Below are 26,177 nucleotides of genomic sequence, written 5' to 3'. Positions count from 1 at the left end.
TGGAACATTTTTTTTTCTTTTTAACATCTTTATTGGGATATAATTGCTTTACAATGGTGTATTAGTTTCTGCTTTATAACAAAGTGAATCAGCTATATATATACATATATCCCCATATCTCCTCCCTCTTGCATCTCCCTCCCATCCTCCATCATTGTTTGATAATGATATTTTTGTATTTCATATCCCCACCTATCACTATAAAATTTAACAAATTTACCATTTTGATAGCCATTGACTTACTTTGATGTCTATGATATGAACAAATTTAATTCAGCAGACACTTGTAACTCCTACAATGAGGTGTATGGTGAATACAAAAGTGGGTAGGAGTCAGTTTGTCTTCAAGAATATCATAATCTAGTCGGGAGATTCAACAGCATTTAGGAGACAGATACTAATTGCCTTGTGGATCAGAGGATGGATAAATTAACTGAAGAACAATCAAATGCATACATGACTATACTACAAGATAGAGTAAAAGAAGTGTTAGAAGAGTTATTTTTTAAATTTCCCTGGGAGGTTCGAGGGAGGAAGATATCTGGAGGGGCTTCTTGGAGAAGGAAAGCCTTTTAGAAAACACAACAAATTGAGCAAAAGTACAGAAGTGGGAAAACTAAAACATGTGGCTGGTTCATAAAAAACAGGCCACTGAAGGTGGGACTTGGGCCATTTGCAGTGGAGCAGTAGAGAGAATTAACCCAGGAACAATAACAACCCTGTGGGATATGCACCATTATTATCACCATCTCATGGGGGAAGGAGCTGAAATACTGGGGAATAAATAACCAAATCATACAGGTAGTAGTAAATGGTGAATCCAGGATTCAAATTCACACAGCCTGGGGGCAGTTGCTCTAAATTCTAATCTCTGTTGTTCTGCCTTGATAAGAGGGTAACCCTCTTTTGGCTCTGTTGCATGCCCCTCCACTCTTTTTTTGTTATAGTTGATTTACAATGTTGTGTTGGTTTCAGGTGTACTGCAAAGTGAATCAGTTATACATATATATATATATCCACTCTTTTTTAGATTCTTTTCCCATATAGTCCATTATAGAGCACTGAGTAGAGTTCCCTTTGCTATACAGTAGGTCCTTGCTAGTTATCTATTTTATATATAGTGGTGTGTATATGTCAATCCCAATCTCCCAATTTATCCCTCCCCCACCTTACCCACTGGTAACCATTAATTTGTTTTCTACATCTGTAACTCTATTTCTGTTTTGTAGGTAAGTTCATTTGTACTCTTTTTTTAGATTCCACATATAAGCGATATCATATGATACTTGTCTTTCTCTGTCTGACTTACATCACTCAGTATGACAATCTCTAGGTCCATCTCTGTTCCAACCTTGCTGCTGTTATGGTCCCAGCAGAGTCTCCCCAAACCCTGGGGAGTTAACTATCCCTCCTGTTCCCAGTTGACTAGCCCTTGAGATCTGGAAGGCAGTTCTCCTCTGCTGAGATAATGTCCTGGAAGCATCTAGAACCACATCAGGCATGTGGCAGGGATCTGATATGTGTGAGTTTCTTCTTTCTGCCATGGGCTCAATTTCTGATTAGCCGGTGCTGATATTCAGTGGTCAAAAATATTTCCATGCCAATCAGTAAATAAATGTTGCTTTTTCTGCCATCTCAAACAACCAGGCCCTTCCTACAGGGCTCCCTGCGACAAACCTGTGATCGAACAACAGAAAGTTTAATGCCTGACACAACCAGGAGCCTCCAGGATTCACTCCTGACCTTTGTCCTGTGTCTGTTCTGATTGTTTGGGGCCCAGAGTACTGGTTATGAAATATTTCAAGGATTCTCCTCTGATCTATTCATTTCTGATGCCATCCAGAGCTGTTGAGACACGCTCCCCACCTGTCCCACCATCATTTTGTCCTCCTGGAAGAGCCATAGAAAGCCAGTTCATAATCGTTTCGTAGATGATATTGTTCTTGTTCATTTTATGTTGCATGGTTCCAGGTCACATAGAAGGAAGTAATGAATTTAATGTAGGTTTTGGAGAAACAATGTTCTCTTTGGTTTAGAGGCACTTCCCAGAGGGAGATGCAAAGCCTTTGCTGCTGCCTATCAGTTCTGAGTCAGTTTAAGATACTTCTGTTTCTGTCATCTCCAGCTGTGTCCATCGGCCCTGTGGGGAGCAGGGCAGCTGTGTGCCATTGCTGCTTGATCACGCGGAAGTGGTGAACTGTACCTCTGGTGGCCCAGGTCACATGAAGTGCTCTATCACCTGTCAAAGGGGGTTTGCCCTTCAAGCCAGCAGTGGGCAGTACCTCAGGCCCATGCAGGTGAGTTGGAAACCCGTGGTTATCAGGACCAAGCCCCTGGGGAGGGACAGTAGGCATGTTCCTCCCCCTGGCTGGATGGGGGAAAGGCACGTGTTTTTAAATCATCTGAAAGGAAAAATGAGGAATCTAACAAGCAAGGAGAAGCATGGCTTTATAGAAATGCAAGGTATATATAAGAACAGGTGCAGTTTCCATTAACTAGGGTGTCAGTTTCTCTCCAGGTGGGCAGTAGATAGGAACACTTATTCCATCCTTCTCCCTTGCTTTTTTATCTTCCTATCAGAAATTATGACCCCCACTTTTGGCTTCAAAGTGGGAATGCTGCAGTTTAGACCTGTCCACAATTTGCAGGCAAGATAGTTTGCAATCAGCTTGTTTGTGGTTCATTGTCTGACTGCTCCACACCACCCCCCTTCCCCGCCCCCGCCAGCCCTCCTTACAAGAAGACTGGAGGAAAGCATCTGATTTTCTTCCTTCTGTTACTGAGGTGGGGATTATATCATGATTCTAGCTTTAACTGAACTTTCCAAATTTCTACAAGCTACCATGCACCACTTGAAGATTTCAAGGTGATCTGAAGGTAGTAGAATATATTAATGAAGAGTGTGGTTTGAGAGACAGACCTGGAATGAAATTTTGACTCCACTGTTTAGTAGGTGTGTAATTTAGGTAACGACAAACACACAAAAGAAACTAACCACTTTCAGTTTGTTTCCACATTTGTAAAATAATTAAATCAGGAGGATTTATGTCACTGGGTTATTTTTTTTTTTTTTAATCAGTCATCAATTTTATACACATCAGCGTATACATGTCAATCCCAATCGCCCAATTCAGTCACTGGGTTATTTTGATGACTGACTAGACATAATTTATCAGCTTCTAGCAAAATGGTAGGCACCTAGCTCTCTGCAAAGCTGCCATTATGATGAGCATGATAATGTATTCTCAACTAAGAATTTTATTTTCCATTTTTCCTTTAGAGAGCTTTCAATACTCTACAGAGGAACTTGAAAATTGAAATCAACCATTAGAAAACATGAGCACAATATGAGATAGAGACAGGATGCATTAGGCAAAAGGTAATGATGCTTGAGAAGAAGATGAGAAAGATGAGTTATGATGAGGGAAGAGTGGAATCACGATTGGTTAGTCAGGTATCAGTGGTTTGGAAGATTGGAATTGTTTTCATCTTGTACCAGTTGACTGCTTAGCAGGTTGTGGATCTGTGGAAGAATTTCACTTGCTTAGACATGGTCAGAATTTAAAGACACAATCTTTGGCTTCAGGTGGTTTAGGTTCTGCATAGAGAGAGACAGGTTTAACATACCTTGAAGCACCAACTCCTTGGTCTATGATGCTTTGGTGAGAAAGGCAGAACTCTTATCACCTGCCCTTGACTCAGCTTAACTCACACTAGAAAAGAGATGGAAAGAAGGAAAAAGAACAAAAACAAAGTAGGAACTAAATACATTTGTGTGATATAGGTAAAGAAGGGGAGAGAAGAAAAGATGGTGTTTGCAATTCATTAAAATTAGGAACAAATTCAAGACAAAATGGTTAATACCTAATGAAGCCAGGAGAAAAACCAGGCAATATATGCAGAGTTTGAGAGACATTCTTTAAGTGATCATTGTGGTTTGAGCCAGTCTTCCAGGCTGTGATCAGTGTGGCAGGGACAGAGTTGGGAGAAGGAAGGTGGGAGCTCACCTTTTGCCAAACAAATGGTGGAGTCAGCAAACACAGCTTTCCAGCTGACCACTCCTGTCACCCAAGGCTGGCCCCACTAAACAGATTATACGATCCTGGCTCGTGATCACAAGACAGTGGGGATATTTGCTTTTTGTTGACACAATAACTTAAACTAAACAGAAAAATGTGTCTGGCTTTGAATTGGGCTCTTCTGGCAGGCAACAGGGAAACACTGGAAAGCAGAGAGGAGCAGCCAGCCAAGAGTGGGTGTCAGGGGTGACAGGTGCTTTCACCAGTCATTTTACCTTTGGCTTCGGTGCCACTGTGGTCTCCTGGTGGGATGGCTGGCTGAGCCGCAGAATCTCTCCACTCTCCCTTTGACTTTTGGTAACCCATTGGCTAGAATGACTGCTGTACTTTCTCCCAAACAAGCCATGAGCATCCAGGTCTCTGAGTGCCTGCTCAGCCTGTTCCCCTCACTCTGAATACTTTCTTCTCCCTGCTTCCCCTCTGCTGCTGGGAAGTCTCGCTCATCTTTCAAAGGCCAGTTCCTGAGTTACCTACCCTGTGAACCTCCCCCCAAACCCTCTCCCTCCTACCCAAGTATGGGCAATCCCTCCTCCAGCCCCTGTAGTGCTATCTCACCACCACAAAACAAGCATGCATATATTATATCGCTGTATTTTTTTTTAACAGCAATTTATATTTTCTTTCTCTTTGGTCCCTGTTTTCTACTTCTTTCATTTTATCATTTGCATTCTTTGTATTATATTCTCTCAAATCATTACAGAAGGAAGTAGGATATAACAAAGATATATCTCCTGCATTTTCCTTTTTTACTTTCTTTCCTCCCTTCCTCTCTCTCTTTCTCCTTCTTTCCCTTTTTCCCCCTTCAATTGTTTTCTGATACACTGCTCCAACCTATGATTTGCTCGGCTGGTAGATTATTAGCTCCTCGAGGGTCTTGTTTATCAAACCTAGTAAAGAATCTGGCCCTTCTAGGTGTTCAAAAAATGTCTCCTCGTTTATTTCATGGTGATGAACTCTAGGGCTCCCCTACAGAAACCGCAGGCCCAGGGAAACAGCTGGAATCTCTCAAATTTAACTACAAAGTTTGGAAGATGCCTCATATGCATTAAGTCTCAGCTGTTCTTAAAGCCTAGGCACCATTCTCAGAGGAGACAATTATGTTTAGTAGCACTATCTGTTGGCTTATCAGTAAAGGTCCCAGCAGGAAACAGATGACACACTCAAAGGTGGGCAATTTGAGGGACTTCAGTAAAGGGACCACTTCTAAAGGTGGGGGCAGGATATAGGAAATTACAAGGAGATAGTGCAGAATCCCAGGGTGAAGGGGTGATATCCCCTGTAGGCCTGAAGAGTTGACTATAGGGAGCACTTAGCAGAACCCCTGGGAAGAGAGCGCAGGAGGTGTGTGGAGATCGCTGCCAAAGGGTGCAGCCAACCTACAGCAACCCCTAGGGAAGGAGTAGCAAGAATCAGCACCCTGACCTCCCTTGCCTCTCTCCCTCTCCCGTCTCCTGCCAGCGTTGCCCTGGGTGCTAAACCAAACACAAGTCAGAGGCATGAAATCTACAGAAGCCAGCATCCCAGGGCAAGGTGGAGAAGGGTAGAGAGTGATCTGGAGAAGCACGTGGAGGATAGCCAAGAGTTGGCCTGGAGGAGTGTCTTCATTTAAAGATTCCCTTACACTAACATTTGCCTTTCATTAGCAACATACCTGGGTAGTGTGAGATAGTACACTAAGACAATAAGGCATAAAGAGGGAGAAAGACAAACTAATTTTGCCTGTTGTGAACGTTTGCACATAATAATCATCAGGACTCTTTCAAAGCCTGGAAACTGTTTTGATAAGCCTTTTTATGTCACCTTGACAGCAGAAAATTTTCTGTTTCTAGAAGGAAATTCTGCTCACATGTTCCTCTGGGCACTGGGACCGGGCTGTGAGCTGCATGCCCCTTGACTGTGGTGTCCCCGACCAGTCTTTGGTGAACTATGCAAACTTCTCCTGCTCAGAGGGAACAAACTTTCTGAAACGCTGCTCCATCTCCTGTGTCCCACCAGCCAAGCTTCAAGGTATTGTCTGGCCAACCAGGAGCTGTATGCAAGTCCTCTTCAGGTTCTCTCTCTTTGGGGATCTTTTCTTCACCCCAGTGCCCTTCCCATTTGGCTCTGCTGTATCACCCTCTTCTGATAACACAAGCAAAGTCCCAATGGGCAATACCATTCCTTGTCCCAGAATGCCCTGATTCAAGATCTCATTAATGAAAGAAACTTAGACTTTCCCATTTTTATTTGACTTTATGTCCTCTGGAGTCAAGCCAACTAACAGTTTTCTAATAATATTCATAATCCAGATACCCTTTATCATTCACATTTTTAAATTTAATATTTACAACCATCCTATGAGTTAGGTGCTTTTAGTTCTGTTTTAGAAATGAGAGCATAGTTATATGAGCTGTACTGCTAGGAAGAGATGAAGACCCCACATCTTGCTCTTTACCTCCTGGACTTAGGTGTGCCTAACAATGTTTGAGCAGGCTTGTTACAAATGCAACTTCCTGAGCCTCATGCTGACAGATTCTGACTTAGTAGGTCTGAGGTGGGTTGGTGATGCTACCGTGGGGTGTCCATGGATTGCACTTGGAGAAACCATGAATGACCTTGAGGCATATGGTATGGTGTTGAAGTGCAGAACTTTGCATCCAAACTGCCTGAGTACAAACCCTGCCTCTCTTCTTACTAGCTTGGGCAAGTTACCTAAACTCAATTTCCTCAGCTGCAAAATAGGGGATAATGATGGTATCTATTTCATAGGGTTGTTTGAGGTTTGAAGTTTACACAAGTGAATACATGTAAAATGCTTAGAGCGGTGCCTGGCATATAATGAGCACTATAAAAGTGTCATCTAGTATTATTATAATGCTTTCCACAATACTGTCACTACTCTATTTTTATTATTTGTAGTGAGGAAGTGAGGTAATGATTTGGTTGGTAGCCCTCGTTTCATTCAGGTCATGAAAGAGCTTTCTGACCTCTGTGCTGTATAAGAGAGCACAGTAGATGCTCTGTGGGCACAAAGATATAGGATAAACATTTGACGTGAGGTTTTAGAGAAGCTGCTCCATAAAGAATAACGTGACTTTCCAAGAATGCTGGTATGTTGACAGGTCTTCGCTCTCTCTGCTAGTGTTTTATTTCTGGACTCTCTGTTCTGAGCATCTTGTGCTTCTCTTTCTTGGAGTCAGGACTGAGCCCGTGGCTGACCTGTCTTGAAGATGGGCTCTGGTCTCTCCCTGAAGCCTACTGCAAGTTGGAGTGTGATGTTCCCCCTGTTATCCCGAACGCCAACTTGCTCCTGCCTCACTGCCTCCAGGGCAACCATGATGTGGGCTCCATCTGCAGATACAAATGCAAACCGGGCTACTACGTGATGGGAAGTGCGGAGAATAAAGTCAGGAAGTAAGTTGGATTGTTCCTGGTCTTTGCAGTTCTCTCTACCCTTGTACCTTGCTCCTGTTCCTTCATTTGCAAATCCTAGACCATTGTTTTGGAAATAATATTAAGACCTTCTGGGTTGTCCATTGTTTGTTGTGTTTGTTTTTCTATATAATCTCTCTTCACCTGCACAGGTGTGTTCCCCAGTCATGACAGGCAGGCTGGCCAAGTATGCTTTCTGTAAAGATATTCTTTCTCATAGGAGATTCCACAGTCTCATCTAGGTGTTTTTTAAAAGAATCTCTGCCCGAATTATTATTTTCCTTGAAAGTAAGTGTTATGAGCTTCTTAAGCGGTACACACATCACCCGAATCCAGTTCTGTCCTAGAGCATCCTCATCAGGACAGGTGGAGGCTTATGGTTGTGGCTATGGGAGAACCTGTCCGGGATGGTCCCCAGCGCAGGTATTTATTGGTTATGTGATGCTGGGAAGTCTTCTTTCTCTGCCTCAGTCTTCCTCATCTGTAAAATGAGGATGATAATAATAATAATAATAATGTAGGAGCTAAATAAATCAGTATGTATAAAACATGAGTCAGTAAATTTATTTTTAAAGCATAAAACTCAATACATATTAGCTATTAATATTGTAATTATAGTCTCTCTGCTTTCTTCTTCCTGGACTTTGTGTGTATACACTCCTAGACCCGGAAACCAAGAGAGCCTTTCTTCTGAACGCATGGTGGATCAGAAAGAACAGAAGCTTACTGCATCATTTAAGAGGAAGGGTTTTAAAGAAAGTCACGCTGGGGTTCAGATCCCAGTTGTTCCCCATTTTATTAGCTGAGTAACCTCAGGCAAGTTACTTAACTCTTTGGGTCTCATCTTTGTAAACTGGGGATAATGCCCTCACCAGAGTGCTCAGTTGAGGATTAAACAAGAGAATACATATTCAGCCCAGTGCCTGGTTTGTGCTAAGTGCTCAATAAATGGTTTCAGAAAAAGAAACATTTTCCGAACAAACAAAACAAGCAAAAAGCTTTCAGAAGAAGAAACTCCTTGTACTCAGTAAATAGTAACTATTATTTTCCTACCATAAATTATGGCAGTAAAGGAGAAAATCAGATTTATTTCTTACCCAGGATTTAGTTCAAAATCTGATCATAGTAGGCATTTTTTTAAAGACTTTTTTTTTGAACTGACATAATCCCAGCCATGGCATTATCAGTGATTCCAGGAGATACCAACTTTGATTGTAAGCTAGAATTCTCTAAGGGAGCAAAAGAAAAAACAGAAAGCTTACTCTCTGGCTCCAATTTGCCCTTCTCTAGTCAACATCCAGCCATCTCAACATGGGATGGATTGAGTCCGGCTTTGCCCAGAGCCTTTCACTCCCAAGAAAGCCCAAGATCATATTTGCGAGGGGGAGAGGGAAGTCCCCTCCTCAAGATCTCAGCCCGAGGCAAGATCCTGGCTAATTAGGACATGAATAAGTACTGATGAAAAATTCATAGGAAGCAGCATTCTGGTTCAGTGACTCTAGCAGGTATAGTCAACAGTTTTTGACAGCTGAAAACACATTTGCATGTGATGGTCATAGGGTCTAGATCAATTTGCGTCAGCATGCATTGACAGGTAGTGAGTACCCAGGTCATCTTCCAGTGAGAATGGCATTACAACCAGCCTGAAGGCTGCTGTTTTCTTGCTTTTTTTCTTCTCTTCTTGCCTCCCTTTTCACACGCCTGAGCCAACTCAGGTGTCTGCAGAACAATGCAATGAAGACTAGAGGGAGAGAGAAAAGTCTCGGGACCAGGAGGAATTCGGGGTGGAGGCATTATTCCTAGCTCCCCTGGGCCCATGGCTGAGCTTTGCCTTGGGAACAGTGAGGCTTCCTCCATGACGATGGGCTTTCTGCTGCATCTGCATATCTGACTCCACCGGCTTCCCTGCCCCAGCAGGGGCCCACAAGGGCCATTTGCTGGCACAGCTTTCTTTTCTGGTTGAGAAACTGGAAGCTTGCATCACAGCATCAGCATCGGTTTGGGCTTAAACATTTACATTCACAAGCACCATGCTGAGGAGAGATTAAATTATTTACTGCACTGCATAAACTGGTTTTAATCTTAGTTTACACCTGTTTACATAGCCAGCAGTGGACTGGTAATCAGAAGTTTGCAAGTCAGGAGTAAATCACTGTCGCTTGCTTCTTGTGTTTACCCAACGAACTATGTCAGCCTTGTTCCTTGCTTGGAACCCAGAGTTGTACAGATGGAGCCCTAAAATTCTTTCTAGGACAAGCAGGCAGGGAGAGAAGAAGTTGAGAGAAGTTAACAGGGAGATTAACCCAGACAGAGTGGGCACATGCTAGTCTTCTGCAGTTCTCTGAGGAGTGGAAAAACCTCCTAGATGGTCAAACTTGCCGCTTGTTCTCTGCATGACCCTGAACAATGTATTTCACATCCACGTGTCTCGGTTTTTGCCTCCTTGATGTGAGGAGTAGTAATGATTTTTACCCAAGAGTATTGTTTTGAGGCCCAAAGCAGGTAATGTACTGAAAGCGTTTTATAAACTATGAAGTTCAATACATATGCTAGAAATTACTTTTTGTTCATTTCTTTTTAAAAGAAGGAAACAACTACCAAAATGTCAGCCAAGTACATTGCCTTCCTGCTTCTTCTCAAGTCTGTTGAATATTGTTTCAAGAGAAAAGAGATAAATGCTGCATCTGACTTTTCTCTTCTATCCAACCTGTTTAAGCTTTGTCCCATTGCACTTGGCGGATGCAGGGAGGGCACAGCTGCAGTTGGCACTTCTTCCCGTGCTCTATGCCAGCTTCGGGGTTAGGAGTGAAGATATCAGTAAGACCTAGGCTCTGGCCTCAGGAGCACACAGCCTCCATGCTCCCTCTTTCATGGACATTATTTCTCCTTACAGTGGAGCGTAGGAGAGGACATGGGCTACAAGTAGGCCCTTTCTCCTGGCCCCTGGATCCCTTGCCCCTTCTTCCCGGGATCTGAAGGCGACACTGCTCACACTGACTCTAGTTCCTGAAGACAGGGAAATGCAATGGCTTTGGCCTGGGTCAAGGACTCTGGCCTTGAAGTCACGGGTAGAGTCAGTATCACCCAAACTGTATGGATTCTCCAGAGGGAAAAATTGAGAAGGAGAGTAACAAAAAATTCAATAAAACAAAATGAATGCCCATTATATAGTACAGCCATACAATTATACGGGCATATCATGAAATATCCTGTCACCATTAAAGATGTTTAGAAGAATATTAAAGACACGAGAGAACATTCACAATACAATAAGTGGATAAAAGCAGAACATAATTATTATAAATGACACAATCCTTATTTTCCATATTAAAGGTATGTTTTTATCATTCTTCTTCAGAAGCTAGAAGTGATTATAGTATTAATAGTCATAATCTCTAGGTAGTAGGTTTATAGGGAATATAACTTTTCTTTTTCTGCTTGTTTATATTTGCTAAGTTTTCTAGACTTTATAATGAGATAAATGAATAAACAGTTTAAAAAAATAATGAAGTGAGCTAGAAAGAGGAGATCATAGCCAATTTGTGGAGGCAGAGAGTGATAAAAGAAAACTAGACAGATCCTTTGAAATAGGCAAACCAAGCAGAGACCAGCACTCCAAGATGGCAGTAAGACAGTAACGTGACCCTTCCATCCTGTGTCCAGACCCTTCTGTGTTTTGAAGACAAACACTGTCTCTGTTCTTGAAGGCCATTTCAGACCTCCTCTCCTCCAGTCGTAACACCTCTTCCCTAACTTCCAGCAGATCATCTCACTCCCTAAAGCGCAAAGGTCTGCCCACAGGTGTGCAAGCTAATTGACACCTCCAAACATGTTCTCTCCCTTCTCACTGTCTAAAATGAATTATGACCATCAAGGACCTACTGTACAGCACAGGGAACTGCACTCAATATTTCATAATAACCTATAAGGGAAAAGAATCTGAAAAAGAATATATATATATATATTCTTTATGTATTATATGTATATGTATAACTGAATCACTGTGCTATACACCTGAAACTAACCCAACATTGTAAATCAACTATACTTCAGTTAAAAAAAAAAATACCCTTATTTATTGATTTATTTTAACTAGAAAAAAACCACCAAACTGTCAATACTCTGGGCAAGTGGTGTGACTCAGGGAGATTTTTTTGTCTTCTATTTTGGGATTCTTTTAATAAATAATCATATTTTATTATAAATTTTAAAAAATTTGTAAAATAAAATGAATTATGAACTCCTCCACCTTTGCTGTGGATCCTGTACCCCTTCTAGAGAATGTCTCTCAATCACTTTACCTTCCTCATTCCTACATCTGAAGCCTCTTCCTTCCTCTCGCCTGGTTACTTCTCTTTAATTGTGCTCTGGTCTCTCCTATGTTAAAATTCAAACAAGCAGAGCCTTTTATTGACTCCATGTCCCCCTCCAGCTACCACAGCTTCCCCCTCCCTTTTACAGTGAAACTTGGTGAAAGAGTTGTTTGTATTCACTGTCTCCATCTTGCCATCTTCTCCCTCCTTCACACTTTGACACTCAGGTTTTATTCCCATCTCTCCACTAAGGCTGAGCCTGCCATGGACCCCACTGCTGTCAAATGCAGGGACTCTTTTTGGACCTTATGTTATGTGAGAATAGTTGGCTTATGTCACGGTCACCCTGTGAGATAGGATGGACTCTCCCACCCAAGTCTGGTTTGGATGTTGAAAGTAATGATGCCACACATTGACCAAGAGAATATGAAAAGGTTTATTACTCACATAATGAGGCTTTCAGGGGAGAGAAGGGGAAAATTCCAAGTTGGTCTTCAAATGGCTTGAGCAACCAGGGAAGGGAGAGTGGTCTGGAGTTGTATGGTGGTTAGGGGGTGAGGCTTGGGGGAGGGTTTGTGCATGTGAACAGGACCTGGCGTGGTTTGAACTTTCTGCTGAAGCCAAAAGAGGAAGCACCCAGGCTTTCTTACAGGTTTGCTCAGATGTGGGATATGGTGGGGCTTGAAAGCCATCAGAGTCAAACATCAAAGGTAGAGTCTAGCTCTTCATTACAACATGGTTGGCTAGACCCTCCTTGAGACTTTTTCCTTGATTCTGCTCTATCTCACTCCCTTGATTTTCCTCCTTCTTCTCTGTCTCTTCTCAATTTCCTCTTCTGGTTTTTCTCCTCTGCCCATTTCTTCAATATTGGTGTCTCTGTGCTCATTCTTCTCTCTTGCTCTGCACACTTGTATGGGCTGAAGATCATTTACCCCATAGCCTCGACTACCTTCCACATGCTGATGTTTCCTAAAACCACACCTGCTATCTAGTCTCTTCCTGTAAGGGCCATAAGACCCATTAGGACAACAGCCTACAGATATAGCCACTTGGGAAATCCGATCTGCCTTTCAAACTCTTACTATATAATACAGAGCCTATTATAATCTCTTTCAAATCTGCACATCCTTCTGTGTTCCATGTGGTTGGACAGGTCAGGGACCTGCACATAACCTGAGACTTTCGAATGTCCTTCACCCTCAATCATCAACTTCCATTGAGTGTCGTCATCTTACTGACTCTTAGATATGGCCATTTCTCCTCATCCCTGCTGCCATTTCTCTATGACAGATCACTATCCTTTTTCACTTCTGAACTGATCTTTCTAACTCCAGTCTTTCCCCCTTCAATACATTCACTACTTTGCAGCAACAATGATCTTCTAAACACTCAAATCCAGTTATAGTATTCCCCTGCATAAAACTAAATGACCAGCCTTTCTGCTATTTCATCTAAGAAAATAAAAAAGCTTAAACTTAAAATATTTTCAAGGTCTTGCATGATCTATCTGGGCCTGGCTTACCTAGCTTCGTCGCTGACTATCTTCCCTGAGAGATCACTTCCCTCCAACTGTAACACACAACACCTTCTATACTGTAGGCTCTAAGGCTCTGGACTTCTTTTACTTCTTTATATACACCATGGCTAGCATGCCTCTGGGCCTTCAAACATGCTATTCCTTCTGGCCAGAGCTCTCCCCAACAGTGGCCTTTTGCTTGGCTAACTCCCACTCCCCTATTTTTTAGCGTAAGTGTGATTTTTGTCTAGGAAGCCTCCCAGATCTCCCCAGTCTGTAGGAAGTGTCCCTCGCATGGTTTCCCACTGCACAGAAAACTTCCCTGACAACATCATTTATCTCACTGAGTAGAAATGGTTCGATTACCTGTCCAATAGACCATGGATGTTTGTTTAGCATCATGTGCCCCGTGGCTTCTACATTTATTGGTAGGTACTCAATAAATAGTTTCTAAATGGATGAAAAGACTGAACTATAAGAAAATTCATGATAGGATTTTAATGTTAAATTTGATGCTAAAAATGGTGCAGGAAAGAGGGTGTTCTTTTTGTTTTCTTATGAGGGTATGGAAATTTCGATTTCAAGTGCTTTAGAGTGGAAGGAACCCTTAAAAATATTATGTCTATTTTTCTTCTAGCAATTGTCTCAGCAACATAGAAGGAATGGTCATTCTCCAGAGACAGTTTTAATTTCATTTATTCAACTGACATTTAAGCTTGATTGGCAAACTGTACAAGTTGGTGGTAACAGAAAAAGGATTAGACCTCTCCCTCTCAACAAGCTCACCAGAACAGTGGTTCTCATACCGGGCTGTACATTAGCATCACCTGCAGAGAGTTCAGATATCTTAATGCCCAGCACAAACCCCAAACTACTTACATCAGAATCTCTGGAAGTGGCACCCAGGCATTAGTCTTTTCAAAGCTCCCCAAGTCACTCCAATGTGCAGCCAAAATCAAGAAGCACAATCTACAGGCACAAACCTTTCTCTGTGTAAGAACAATATCAGTCATGGGATTTTGACTTTCCTAAAACTATCCAGAGTAACGTTTTCTTTTCTCAAAATTACTATAGCAGCACTTTTGCATGCCAGATTTCACGCGTCTCTTTGAGGTTTATTTATTTTTGGAGTTAATAGAGAAAATACAAACAATGGGAACTTCAAAGAAATTGCCATGTTTAGATAGTTTCAGGAGTTCTTTCTTATTCATATTTTATAATACACACACACCTTTCGTTTCCTTCCATGCAATTTACTTCCACATATACGTCATCATTAATCACATTAATCAGGTTAATGTTTCATTAACCTGACCTCCCAGGGAGCTAAAATAAGTGTGTATGACTTATATTTTATCAAAAAGACCATGTTATATTCTCCCTTGTCTTTCACTCCCATTGTTACCTTTTTCTCATTAGGTGTTATCTTTATGTGTGAAGGTTAGGCTAACCTCGTTAGGGCTCATAATTAATTTAAATTATAAATTATCCCAACCTTCTAACTTTACTTAGACAGCCTCTCCCTCTAAGTTAGTCATTCATCAAGATACCATCTGAAAGGTACTGTAGTAGTAATAACTTTTTAAGAGTAATTGTAAATAGCCATCCTTCTGAGGGTCACTTTTCCAAAGAACATAAATCTATTTAAGTTCTAGAAACACAAATGTAGGTTCAGACTGCAATATTGTAAATAGGCCTCACATTGTGCCTATTTATTGTTTGACGAATGTTTGGTTGGTAAAACCCTTCAGTGAGGTTTGTCTGATCCGATTTAGGGGGAGGGTGCAAGAGGGCTTTGTAGCTAGATGTGTGTACTTGACCCATCTCTGTACACATAGGAAGACTTAGTGTGGCAGAAAGTTAAAACACATAAGGTCTCAACTCTGTTCTATTGGGTTGATGATGATGATGATAATGATGATTCATCACTATGTACTGTGTGTGTGAAGAGCTTTACATACATTACCCCATTTATTTCTTATGACACTGATAAATTTTATTATATGATAAAATAATAGTATAATGTAGAATAATATGAGATGGTAATATATAGTGATATAATATAATAATAATAATACATTTAAGTACTTTATTATCCCCTCTTCCAGATAAGGAAACTGAGACTCAGAGTATTGTTAAGTAGTCATCCCATGATCACTCAGCCAATACATGGTGCTAAAACCATTCTAACTCCAAAGCCCATGCTCTTGGCTAATAAGGCTTTTGATCGTGGGTAAATTACTACATTTCTCTGAGCCTCTTTTTCCACCTCTGAAAAATAATGGAAAATCTTGAGTGACTTCCAGCTCTAAAAGTCTATATTTTATTTTCTATCTCAACAGAATCAATGAGGAGATTTAACACTTTGGTATAACACCATTGAGAGAAGTGATACATGAAATTTATTGCCACCAGGAAAAAAAAGAAGCAGCAATATATTATAAACACAAATACTACACAGACAAGATCTTGGTAGGCAATACTTAGTAGGTAATACTTGGAGAGCTTCTGAGCCAAATGAGTAGCCAAGGTTTTATTTCTTCCTCTTAATGGGTTTTGGTGAATTGTTCTCCACTCACCCCCAGGAGGATTAGATCTAGATCTTTCTTGAAGACAGAATATTGGGTACATTTTTAAGGATTTCTAGAATTGAGTTTAAAGATTAAGCACTTCTCTAAAATGTCTGAAGAAGAAAATTTAGTCAGCTTTCTAGGAAGGCTTTCCTTTGTCCAAGATTTATCTCTTTGCTTAGTGGTTAATTACGCAGGTTCTGGCGTTAGTGAGATATAAATTTACATCCCAACTCTGCTATTTATTAGCTCTTTGACCTTTCAAGTCACTGATCTCTATTGAACATGACTATTTTTATTTACCAGATGGATAATAGGAAAGAGGGATACTTACAGATATTTTTAAGGATTAAATGAGACAGTAGATATAAAGAACTGAGCAGAGTTCTTAGATCAAGCTTCAAGTCAGAAGTAGCTGCTGTTTCATCATCATCATCATCATCATCATTTCCAGCAGGTTAATACTCCTTTGTAAAATGACTGTTGCTTTTGGTGTGTTTAACAGCTAATCTTCTTCTTTAGCAAGGAATATACTCAGCTACATTTTTATCAGGGGCTGTTGTTTCCTGTCCTGTGGTTGGTTCCTTTGCCCCAGAAAAACAACATAGAGACCAGAAAGACTGAAGGTGGCATTCCAAGTGGGAAGTATAGGTCTTCAGTTACCAGGGCGGTAGGGGAGTGCATTTCCCCTGTCTATAAAGAAAACACACACATCAAAAGAGAAAGTTCATTAAATTAAAAAAAAAAATACATGTACTTCCCTCCACCAATCAGAACCTCCTCTGAATGTTTCATCTCATCCCAGTGTGAGTTATACAAATACTACAGTGGCTTCAAGTGGACCGTGAAAAGGAAAAAGGGGGATGTGGAGAAAAAGAAATGGAAATTAAATCGTCAGCAAGATAGAGCTGGACATACTTCAAAAATTAGGGTGGGCAAATACAGTCAGGCTGGTCTTGGAGGAGAAGGGAAGGGCATGTCCTGGAGACATTACCTAGATTTTTAGTCTCTTTTGATCTTTTTGAACCATAGCTCAATTCTCTGAGGTTCAACTGATTTTATCCTACCATAAGAAAGGAAAGAAAGACTTGGCTAACGAAATGAAATGTGCAGTTGAGGCAAATGCTAAAACTCCTTAAGTACCATGGATTTGTAATTTTAAAAATTCAGTAAAATAATATACCTCATTTGTAAGTTCTGTGTCATAACACTGTGCATATACATACATGACTAGATGCTAAACCTATGTATATAGAGACACACAGGTTAGCTCTGATTTGGCAATTAAGGGACACACGGTAATCTTTATGTACACTCATGCATCTGTGAGAAATAGAAATTTGTTTTCTTTCCATTAAGACATTGTCTGGCTTTATAATTAGTGTTTATAGTAAATACATTCGAAGTTTATCCTTGGAATCCTCAATTCTCTTGCCATTGTAGGATAATGTGAGATTTAGGCTAATTTACTACAGCCTCTTTTGGCATGAAAGTGACTAAACCTCTGCTCCAAGCCTTGGACACTCACACACACACCTGGGCACAGGCCAGCTTGCTGCTGCAGGCTTCACAGGCTCTGGTGATTGGCATGCAGCCTTCACTTTGAACAGAGCATTTGATGAACTTATAGATTTCCCTGTGACCTTCAATCCCAAGCTAGGGAGCGTCTTGTTGTAAAACTGTCCTTTCTCTTCTGATATTATATTGACCACTGATTTCTCTATTAATCAGGAAAAATAATTTTAAAAATCTAACATGAGTAAGTGCTGGGTTGTTATATATAAGCCATTAGGTTCTTCAACTCACAATTTCTCTCCCTGATGCCCTTTCTATACTTCCTTTTTCCTACCCCATCCCGTCTCAGGCTCCCTCTAAGCCCTTCTTCAGCATACTGGGTGAACATTTTGATTGTGAGCTTGCCTTTTTTCTTTAGTAATAAGGTCAGGTCAGGCCCAGCTAATTCATGAACTGTCTCCTGAAAGATTCTGGGTGGGACAAAAATCTGAAGAATTAAGTAGGGTGGAAAGACTGAGTAGAATGATAACATTCCACACTTGTATCTCTCATACATGCACACATGCACACACACACACACACACACACACACACACACACACACACACACACAGGGAACACAGAGCAAGAGAGAGAGAGAGTGATTTTGGTCATCAGAGCTAATAACTTCCACGGCTTATTGAACATTGTATGTACCAGTCATTGTACTACATGCTTTATATACACTAACTTATAAAATCTTCCAAAGACCCTGTAAGGAAGCTATTATCCCCATTTTTCAGATAGGAAAACTGAGAGAAGAAAGATTAGGTGACTTATTAAAAGTCAGAGACTTATGAAGAGCCACAGCTGGAGTTTGAGCATTAGTCTCCTGATTCCAAGTCATCTACTCTTAACCACTTTGCACACCATCTTCCTGATGGGAATTACCCAGTGAAGCCACTAACAACCTGCTGAAGGTCACTGTGACCTCTGACTCTTCCTCTTCATTCAGGGAAAACTGGCAAAGAGAAGGTTAATCAGCCTTTCCATTCCAGCCCACATCAGAGGGATGAGGCAAATGCAGGGTTCACCTGTGTAAATTCTGAAGTCATTATGTAGGTCACGACTTGCCAGAAGTTCTGATAACTCTTTAGTGGATTCAGGTCTTATCACTGCTGTGACTTCTGGACAAGGAACCATGTAAAGAGCTTTGCTTTCTGGAAGAGCAACAGTGATGGGCAGTGATGGATTCGTGAATTCCCCGGTGAGGGTGTGAATGTGTGGACATCCTGTGAGCAATTTTCATGAGGCCTGTGAGTTGGACTGACCAGGAACAGGAATATAACAATATCTAGAAGAAGAACTCTTCAACTAGAAACTTTATGAAGATAGCCAAAGGACTCCTTGCAAATGAGAGATCCTACCCTCTGAAGTGGATTTCATACAATTTGTGGCCCTTTTCTGCCAGACTTTTGTCCCACCCAGGCTCTTTTCCCCCACAGGGGCCACATATAGGCCTGTTTTTTTCCATTTAAACTTTAGACTAAGGCTTCAAACACACACTGCCTTTCACATCACTGGTTCTTGCATGCACTGCTCCTTCTGCCTGGCAGGTCCTTCTCCTCTAACAAACCCATCTTTAAGCATTCCTTTCCTGGTATTCTTCCTTATGTCCCTCTTTGGGTTCCCACAGGTTAGTCTTCTGGCCTTATTATTGTATTAATAGTTGTTTCTACAACAGCAGGACCTAATGTAATGTATGGGCACATACTGGGTGCTTAATGAGTATCTGTTGACTGAACATATGAATGGACAAATACAGGCATACCTCATTTGATTGCTCTTTGCTTTATTATGCTTTGCAGATACTGCATTTTTTACAAATTTAAGGTCTGTGGTAACCCTGCATCAAGCAAGTTTATCGATGCTGTTTTTCCAACAGCATTTGCTCATTTCGTGTCTCTGCCTCACATTTTGGTAATTCTCGCAATATTTCAAATCCTCCACCAGCGAAATATTATGAGTCACTGAAAGCTCAGATGATGGTTAGCATTTTTTTTTAGCAATAAAGTATTTTTAAATTAATACACGTACATTTTTTAGACATAAAAGCTATTGCACACTTAATGACCACAGTATAGTGTAAACATAACTTTTACATACACTGGGACACCAAAAAGTGCCTATGACTTGTTTTATTGTGATATTCACTCTATTGCGGTGGTCTGGAACTAAACCCACAATATCTCCGAGGTATGCTGTGACTGAATGATGAAAGACAACGAAAGCAAGAGATTCCTATTTAAGGTTTCCATGTTTTAGACCCAGTTCACCCCTGCATTTCAGTGTAATCCCCAGCTCCTCAAACACCCCCTGAAGGGAATAGATGTAGAATTATGTGGAATAATGTTAAGGTTTAAATTGCAGGCATTGGAGAAACCTCAGGATGTTTTTAGGTCTGGAGGTGACCTGAGCAGATTTAGTAGGAAGATAGCTCCGTCAGCTGTGTGAAGAATGCATGAGAGGGGCCAAGAGACTGGTAGAAAAGAGGTTCAATGGGGGCTGTTGAAGTGAGAGAGGCTGAGGGTTGGACAGTTTAGGCAGTGAGACATGAAGAAGTGGCCCCAAACTTGAGGTAGGGGTTCAGACTTACGGCCAGGGCATTATCACATCTGCCGATTTGGAGACGAAGAGTTAGCAGCAGGAAGATCAAAGATAGAAGTGAGGGGTGGAGCTTTGAAATAGAATTGACCCCATGCTTTTAGGGGTTAGCAGGTTGCTCATTCTGACAGAGAGGCTCTATTTTACATGGAAGAGGAGCTTTGTAAGTTGTAAGCATTTTTATGAGTCAGGGAAAAATGGAAGGTCAAAGCCCATGGGTCCGGTGGGATGACCCTGCTGATTACTATTGCTTGTCCAGTCAAGAGGACTGGGAATGGGCCTCGGGAGGCCTGGTGTGAGTGAGGGAAGAACAGCTATGATCGGCTGTGGACTAGCTATGCCTGGAGTCTGCTGCTCTCCATTTAGGATGTTGGCTTGAGAAACCAGGTCTGCAGTTTGTTAAGAGGAAAGCTGGCCTGGAGCTTGGAAGCACTGATGGTTCTGTCTGGGGTGGGGTAGAGGACCGTGTCTTTTAAAATGGTCTAGAAAACTACTTCCTAAACTTTAACGTGCATAGGAATCACTTGGGGATCTTGTTAAAATGCAGATTCTGATTGAGTCTGTCTGGGTGGGAGCCTGAGATTCTGCATTTCTAAGCCCCCAGGTGGTTTCAGTGCTGTTGCTCTGGGAACCACCCTGTAAGCAGCAAGGGCCTAGAATGTTCTGAGTGAAGAAGCTTTCTAATTTCACTTCAGAAACTGACCACGTGCCCTGCAAAACGCTTAGCCAATTAATGCTTTGGTTTCCTAACCTACATAATGGAAATAGTAAGGCAGTTACTCCTTGTCCTTACCTTTCCTCTTTAGGGATATTCTGTGTGGTGAGACTTTGAGATACTCTGTACAAAGGCACAAAGTAAAGGGAAGTCATTTATCTGCAGCTCCATTTCTAATAACACTAGTGCTTCCAGATTTTGACTTAGGGATTGGCATCAGACAGATCACAGTACAGGCATACCTCGGAAATACTGGGGATTTGGTTCCAGACCATGGCAATAAAGCAAATATCATGATAAAGCAAGTCACACGAATATTTGTTGGTTTCCCAGTGTACATAAAAGTTATGTTTACACTATACTGTAGTCTATTAAGTGTACAATAGTATTATGTCTTTAAAAACAATGTACATAATTTAAAAATACTTTATTGCTAAAAAAATGCTAACCATCATCTGACAACACAGGGTTGCCACAGACCTTCAATTTGTAAAAGGTGCAATACCTGTGAAGTGCAGTAAAGCAAAGCACAGTGAAACAGGTATGCCTGTACTGATCCCTGCTCTGCCATTAGGTAACCTCAGACAAGTTATTTTACTTTTCTAAAGCTACTTAGTTCATCTATAAAATAAACATCTATACATTCATTGAACCAATGTTTATTGGCACCTGTTCTGTACCAGACATTATGCTGAGCACTGAGGATATAATAGAAAATAAGGTCTTGCCCTCACCAAGCTCGCATCCCAGTGGGCGAGGCAGGCAACACACAAAATAATTACAGAGTATGCATTCTATGCAAAAATACACAGGTGCTTTAATTAAAAACCAAAAACGTTACAGGTATAAAATAAGGATGCTCTTGGGTGGCAAAAACTATCCTTAGATAAGAAGAAGAGCCAGCCAGGAAAAGAACAAAAAGAAAAGCATCACAAGCAGAGAGAATGGTACCAACTTCCTTTGGCAGGAAAGAGCTTGAGTTGTGCTCGGGATTCTAGGTCCGGTGTGGACAAAGCACACTAAGTAAGATGAATGGGACGTAGGATGAGGTCAGAGAAAGTGTGGCCAACTCATGCAGGACCTCGTGAGTGAGAAAGTTTGGATTTTATTTTTCATGCAACAGGAAGCAATTGAAATGTCCTCAGCAGGAAAATGACATGTTCTAATTTATTTATTTGTTTTTACAAAAATATCCCTCTGACTGATGTTTGCAGACTAGGTAGGAAAGGGCCCAGAGGAGAAGTGAAGTCTCCAGTAAGGAGTTGAGAGATGGGAACGTGGGCTAGTGCTCATGGCAGTGGAGACGCAAGAGATATGGGAACAGATGCTGGAGATATTTGGGAGGTAAAACTAAGAGGACCTACTGATGGACTGAATAAGATCATACTCACTTGGGAAAAAGGTAAGACTGAGACAAAGAGTAGAATCAGGGATGTCTCCTAAGTTTCAAATTTGGGCAACAGCGTAGATGGTGGTATCATTTGCTGAGCTGGGGATGATTACAGAAGAGCATGTGTGGAGAGAAGGGAATCAAGAACTTCCGTAATCACACAGGATGGGCTTGAGGGTAAAATGATATGGATATATATCCTTCTGTACAATGCCTAGCATTTCAGTGCTCAATATTTTATTGTTTTTCTGTTATTATTATTATTACTCATGAGGGACGACTCATTGGAGACACCAGATGCCCTTGATCAGTAAAGACATGATAATTCCCTTGGACTCAACAATCATACTTTTATTTTCTCCAATGAAAAATAAATATTACTTTTGAAAACCCTGCAGTGGTGATAGAAGGATGGGGTAGACTCATGTGTGCCTCAAGCAACATCAATCAAACTTTCAGCCAAGTTTTGATTACAAGATCTTTATTTCTGGCAATGATGTAAGAAGCAGAAAGAGCACAGCTGGATTTTCGGCACTAGGTGGATACCACAAGTTCTGGAAATTGGAAAAAGCATCTTCTAACTTGGAAATTGTGGTGATTTGTCTGGAGTAGTTAGAGGGAAAATAAATACAAACCTTCCCCTACCCCCAAACCCTCATGGTACCACTTACAGAGTAAGTTGTCTGGCTGTAACTGTCGTGTTTGGTCTTTGCTAAGCATCCAGCCTTTTGGCCGGTGTTGTTAGGTGGGTGATTTTGCTCTCTGATTTCTACACCTATGGTTTATTTTTACTAGCATAGGAAAGTAGCATAGATTTTAGTAGTTTGCCAACCTGGCTACATTTTAAGACTGCTGACAAATTTAAAAATATAGAGTGTGAGGGCAGTTCCAGGAGATTTAGGCAAGCTAGTTTTTTCTACAGTTCCTACATGATTTTGATGGGGCTGGTCTACAAATGTCATTTGGAAACCATTGTTGGTGTTTCCAACACCATGTTGGGGTGTTATGTTATGATTTCAAAACTCTGAGTTCTATTCTTGCTTTTGCCTTTGACTTGCTTGCTCTGTGACATTGAGCAAGTCACCTCATAGTTATTAATGTGCAGTTTCCTGCCTGTAAAATGAGATATTTTAGCCTCTCTTACTCCCCTGGGATAAAGAAAATACAGGGAGCTGATAGTCCGTAAATAGAATATTTCAAGTGAAAGGCACTTGCACTGGACTATCAGAAAAGTCTTGGAATCTCTGCCCTGGTGAGGGCCTGCCTGTGTGCTTTGTCTAATATCCAATGCCATCATTCTTTGAAATGCAAACCTATTCATTTCATGACTTAAAAAGTGTCCCTTAGCTTTTGACTCATACACTTTATGCGAAGGAGTTGGACCATTCTGAATAAACCAATGTTTTCATTAATGATTTTATAAGGGTCAGAGGTTACTCCTCAAGATCACCAAACTAGAAGAAACGCAGAGGCAGTTTTGGTACCGCTGGGGGTTAAAGTTCTGCCATTGTTATAGGCTTCAGTCCCCTTCAAGGGCCCGATGTGGAAACCAAATTTCCTGGAGCTGGGAGGAATACAGGACACCCTGAATTCCTACCACAATCTCAGTCCCTTTTTGAACAAAGGCCAGAACCAGCCCATGACACTCAAGTGCCAAGCTCCATACCATGTGATCTCAAGAGTCATTTCCTAAGTGGGTATAGACAGGCATTGACATGGAGCCAGTGACACTGACCAATCAAATGCTTTGCGAGAAGTCTGAGGGTTGGGCCTGAACTGTGTCATCTGATTGATTGACATGCAGAAGACAGCCCCTGTATAAGGGAGATGAAACTGTAAGGAGAATCTGTGAGGTTGAGGGGGCATAGGAACCCCTGCAGGAAGGAAACAGGATTTCCTAGGGAAGCAGGACTCTCTCCCAGCCTCTCCCCGCCCCTTCCTGTAGTGCCTCCTCCGGGGTCCAGGGGCACCCATGTGAACTGTGTTGCTTCCCTTGCCTCCTTACAGCCTTCTTCCTCCCTTATCACCGATATGACTGGTGATTTGCAGCACAGGACCTGTCACATTACCTGGGTACCACCCGCAACACCCAACTCACTCTTCCCCAGCCAAGTTTGATCTCTCTACCCTCATCCTTGAGGTTATTAAACTGGCAAGGAAATATATGAAATCGGCATTCTTGAATGGCTCTCCACTCTGGGCAAGAAAAGGGAGGACTGTTTCCATGGCTGAAGCGTTCCAACCAATTCAGAGAAAAATACCACATGAAGTCAAAATATTGTTGTCCTGGCCAAGCAAGGGTTTTCCTTTATGACCATGCTGACATGCAAGGTTTACAGCCTTGCCTCTCCCCTGGTGTCAGTGGTATTGCCTGCTCTCTCCAGCTGGGGAATGACAGTTCAGCAGAGGTAGGGGAAGGATTTCATCTGTGGGAGGTGATAGAAAGGAGAGAGTCCCTGGGAGAATATAAACTCTGTAGTGTGAAAAAAGGGTAGACTATCCAGCCTAGGAGAGGGACAAAAATGAACTTCGTTATAGTAAAAAGAACTGCATACGCTTCCTTGAAAATCAATTAGAGAAGACATTTTAAAATGTCATCTTCCAGGAATAAAGACGCAGATGCAGAGAATGAACTTGAGGACACGGGGAGGGGGAAGGGTAAGCTGGGACGAAGTGAGAGAGTGGCATGGACATATATACACTACCAAATGTAAAATAGCTAGCTAGTGGGAAGCAGCTGCATCGCACAGGGAGATCAGCTCGGTGCTTTGTGACCATCTAGAGGGGTGGGTTAGGGAGGGTGGAAGGGAGATGCAAGAGGGAGGGAATATGGGGATATATGTATACATATAGCTGATTCACTTTGTTATACAGCAGAAACTAACCCAACAGTGTAAAACAATTATACTCTAATAAAGATGTTAAATAAATAAATAAATAAATAAATAAATAAATAAATAAATAAATAAAATGTCATCTTCCTTTAGGGAAAGAAGCCTTATACTAAAGAGTACACAGTGTGTGATTTCATTTATATAAAGTTTAAGAACAGGCAAAATGAATCTAAGCTGATGAAAGTCAGAAGAGTGTGGGTTGCAGGGGTGTGGGAAGGTTCAACTGGGAAGAGGGATTTCTAGGGGGGCTGGAAATTCTCTGTACCTTAATCTGAGTGGTGATCACCCAGATGTATTCACATGTAAAAATTTCTTGAGCTATATACTGACTTGTGCAATTTTCTATACATAATTTATTACTCAATGCAAAAATTTCAAATGAGTCTTCTATTTTTGGTCACACTTATAAATGTGGCATCTGGATAAAGGGCTGTTCAGTAGGAGAGAGACATTATTGATATTCAAAGTGGATTGTATAGCATAAGAGGTGCAGCTGAGCCTGACCCAGGAAGGACCACAGGCTTCGGCAGCAGGATGGCCTGGGTCCAAGCCCTCTCTGCAGCTTTTACTGTGGATCTTTGAGCTAGCTTTAAATCTCTCAGGCTCAGTTTCCTTCTCTGAAATGTGGGTAATAATATTTACCTTTAAATGCTGTTTGGGGGATTCAGTGAAATAATGTATGTAGGTGTCTTTCCAAACACCTGAAATACAGCTCAAAAATAGTATTTATCATTAACAGATAGTAGATATATGTCCACATAAACTATGATGCAAAGAATTCCAGTCATAAAATCAGATTTCTATCCTAAAATATTACTGGGAATAAAGGTAAGAATCTAAATAACTATTTAATAATAAGTTAAACACTCCTTCACGAATATCTAAGTGGATATTGTTAAAATATGTTAAACTATTAAAATTTATTTAAATTTTTTGAAATCAACTGCATTCTGTGCTGTAGGATCTTGGTCAAATTATTTAACATCTCTGAGTATGTTTATCTATAAAATGGGAATGATAATACTACTTCATTAGGGATATTCTGATGGTTCACTTTGTTAAAATATATAATGTGCTATGAAGTGTGCCTAACACACTGTGAATTTTGGTTAAATAATTCAATTTGGCAAA

At 41.2% G+C, this 26,177-nt stretch overlaps 1 protein-coding gene across 8 annotated transcripts in view; it reads left to right on the top strand.

The window, feature by feature from the left end:
- The window catches only part of PAPPA2 (pappalysin 2), a 431,292-nt gene that overhangs the window by 347,855 nt on the left and 57,260 nt on the right, over positions 1 to 26,177 (top strand). For all 8 annotated transcript variants that reach the window (XM_082437017.1, XM_082437016.1, XM_082437015.1 and 5 more), the window contains 3 exons: positions 2,126 to 2,297; positions 5,909 to 6,086; positions 7,259 to 7,472. In XM_082437017.1, coding sequence (XP_082293143.1) covers positions 2,126 to 2,297; positions 5,909 to 6,086; positions 7,259 to 7,472 — 564 coding nt within the window. The remainder of the gene's footprint in view (positions 1 to 2,125; positions 2,298 to 5,908; positions 6,087 to 7,258; positions 7,473 to 26,177) is intronic.

Source organism: Balaenoptera physalus, assembly GCF_965194825.1.
Source record: "Balaenoptera physalus genome assembly, chromosome: 1".
Classification (NCBI taxonomy): Eukaryota; Metazoa; Chordata; class Mammalia; order Artiodactyla; family Balaenopteridae; genus Balaenoptera; species Balaenoptera physalus.
This window is presented reverse-complemented; position numbering and strand designations above follow the sequence as displayed.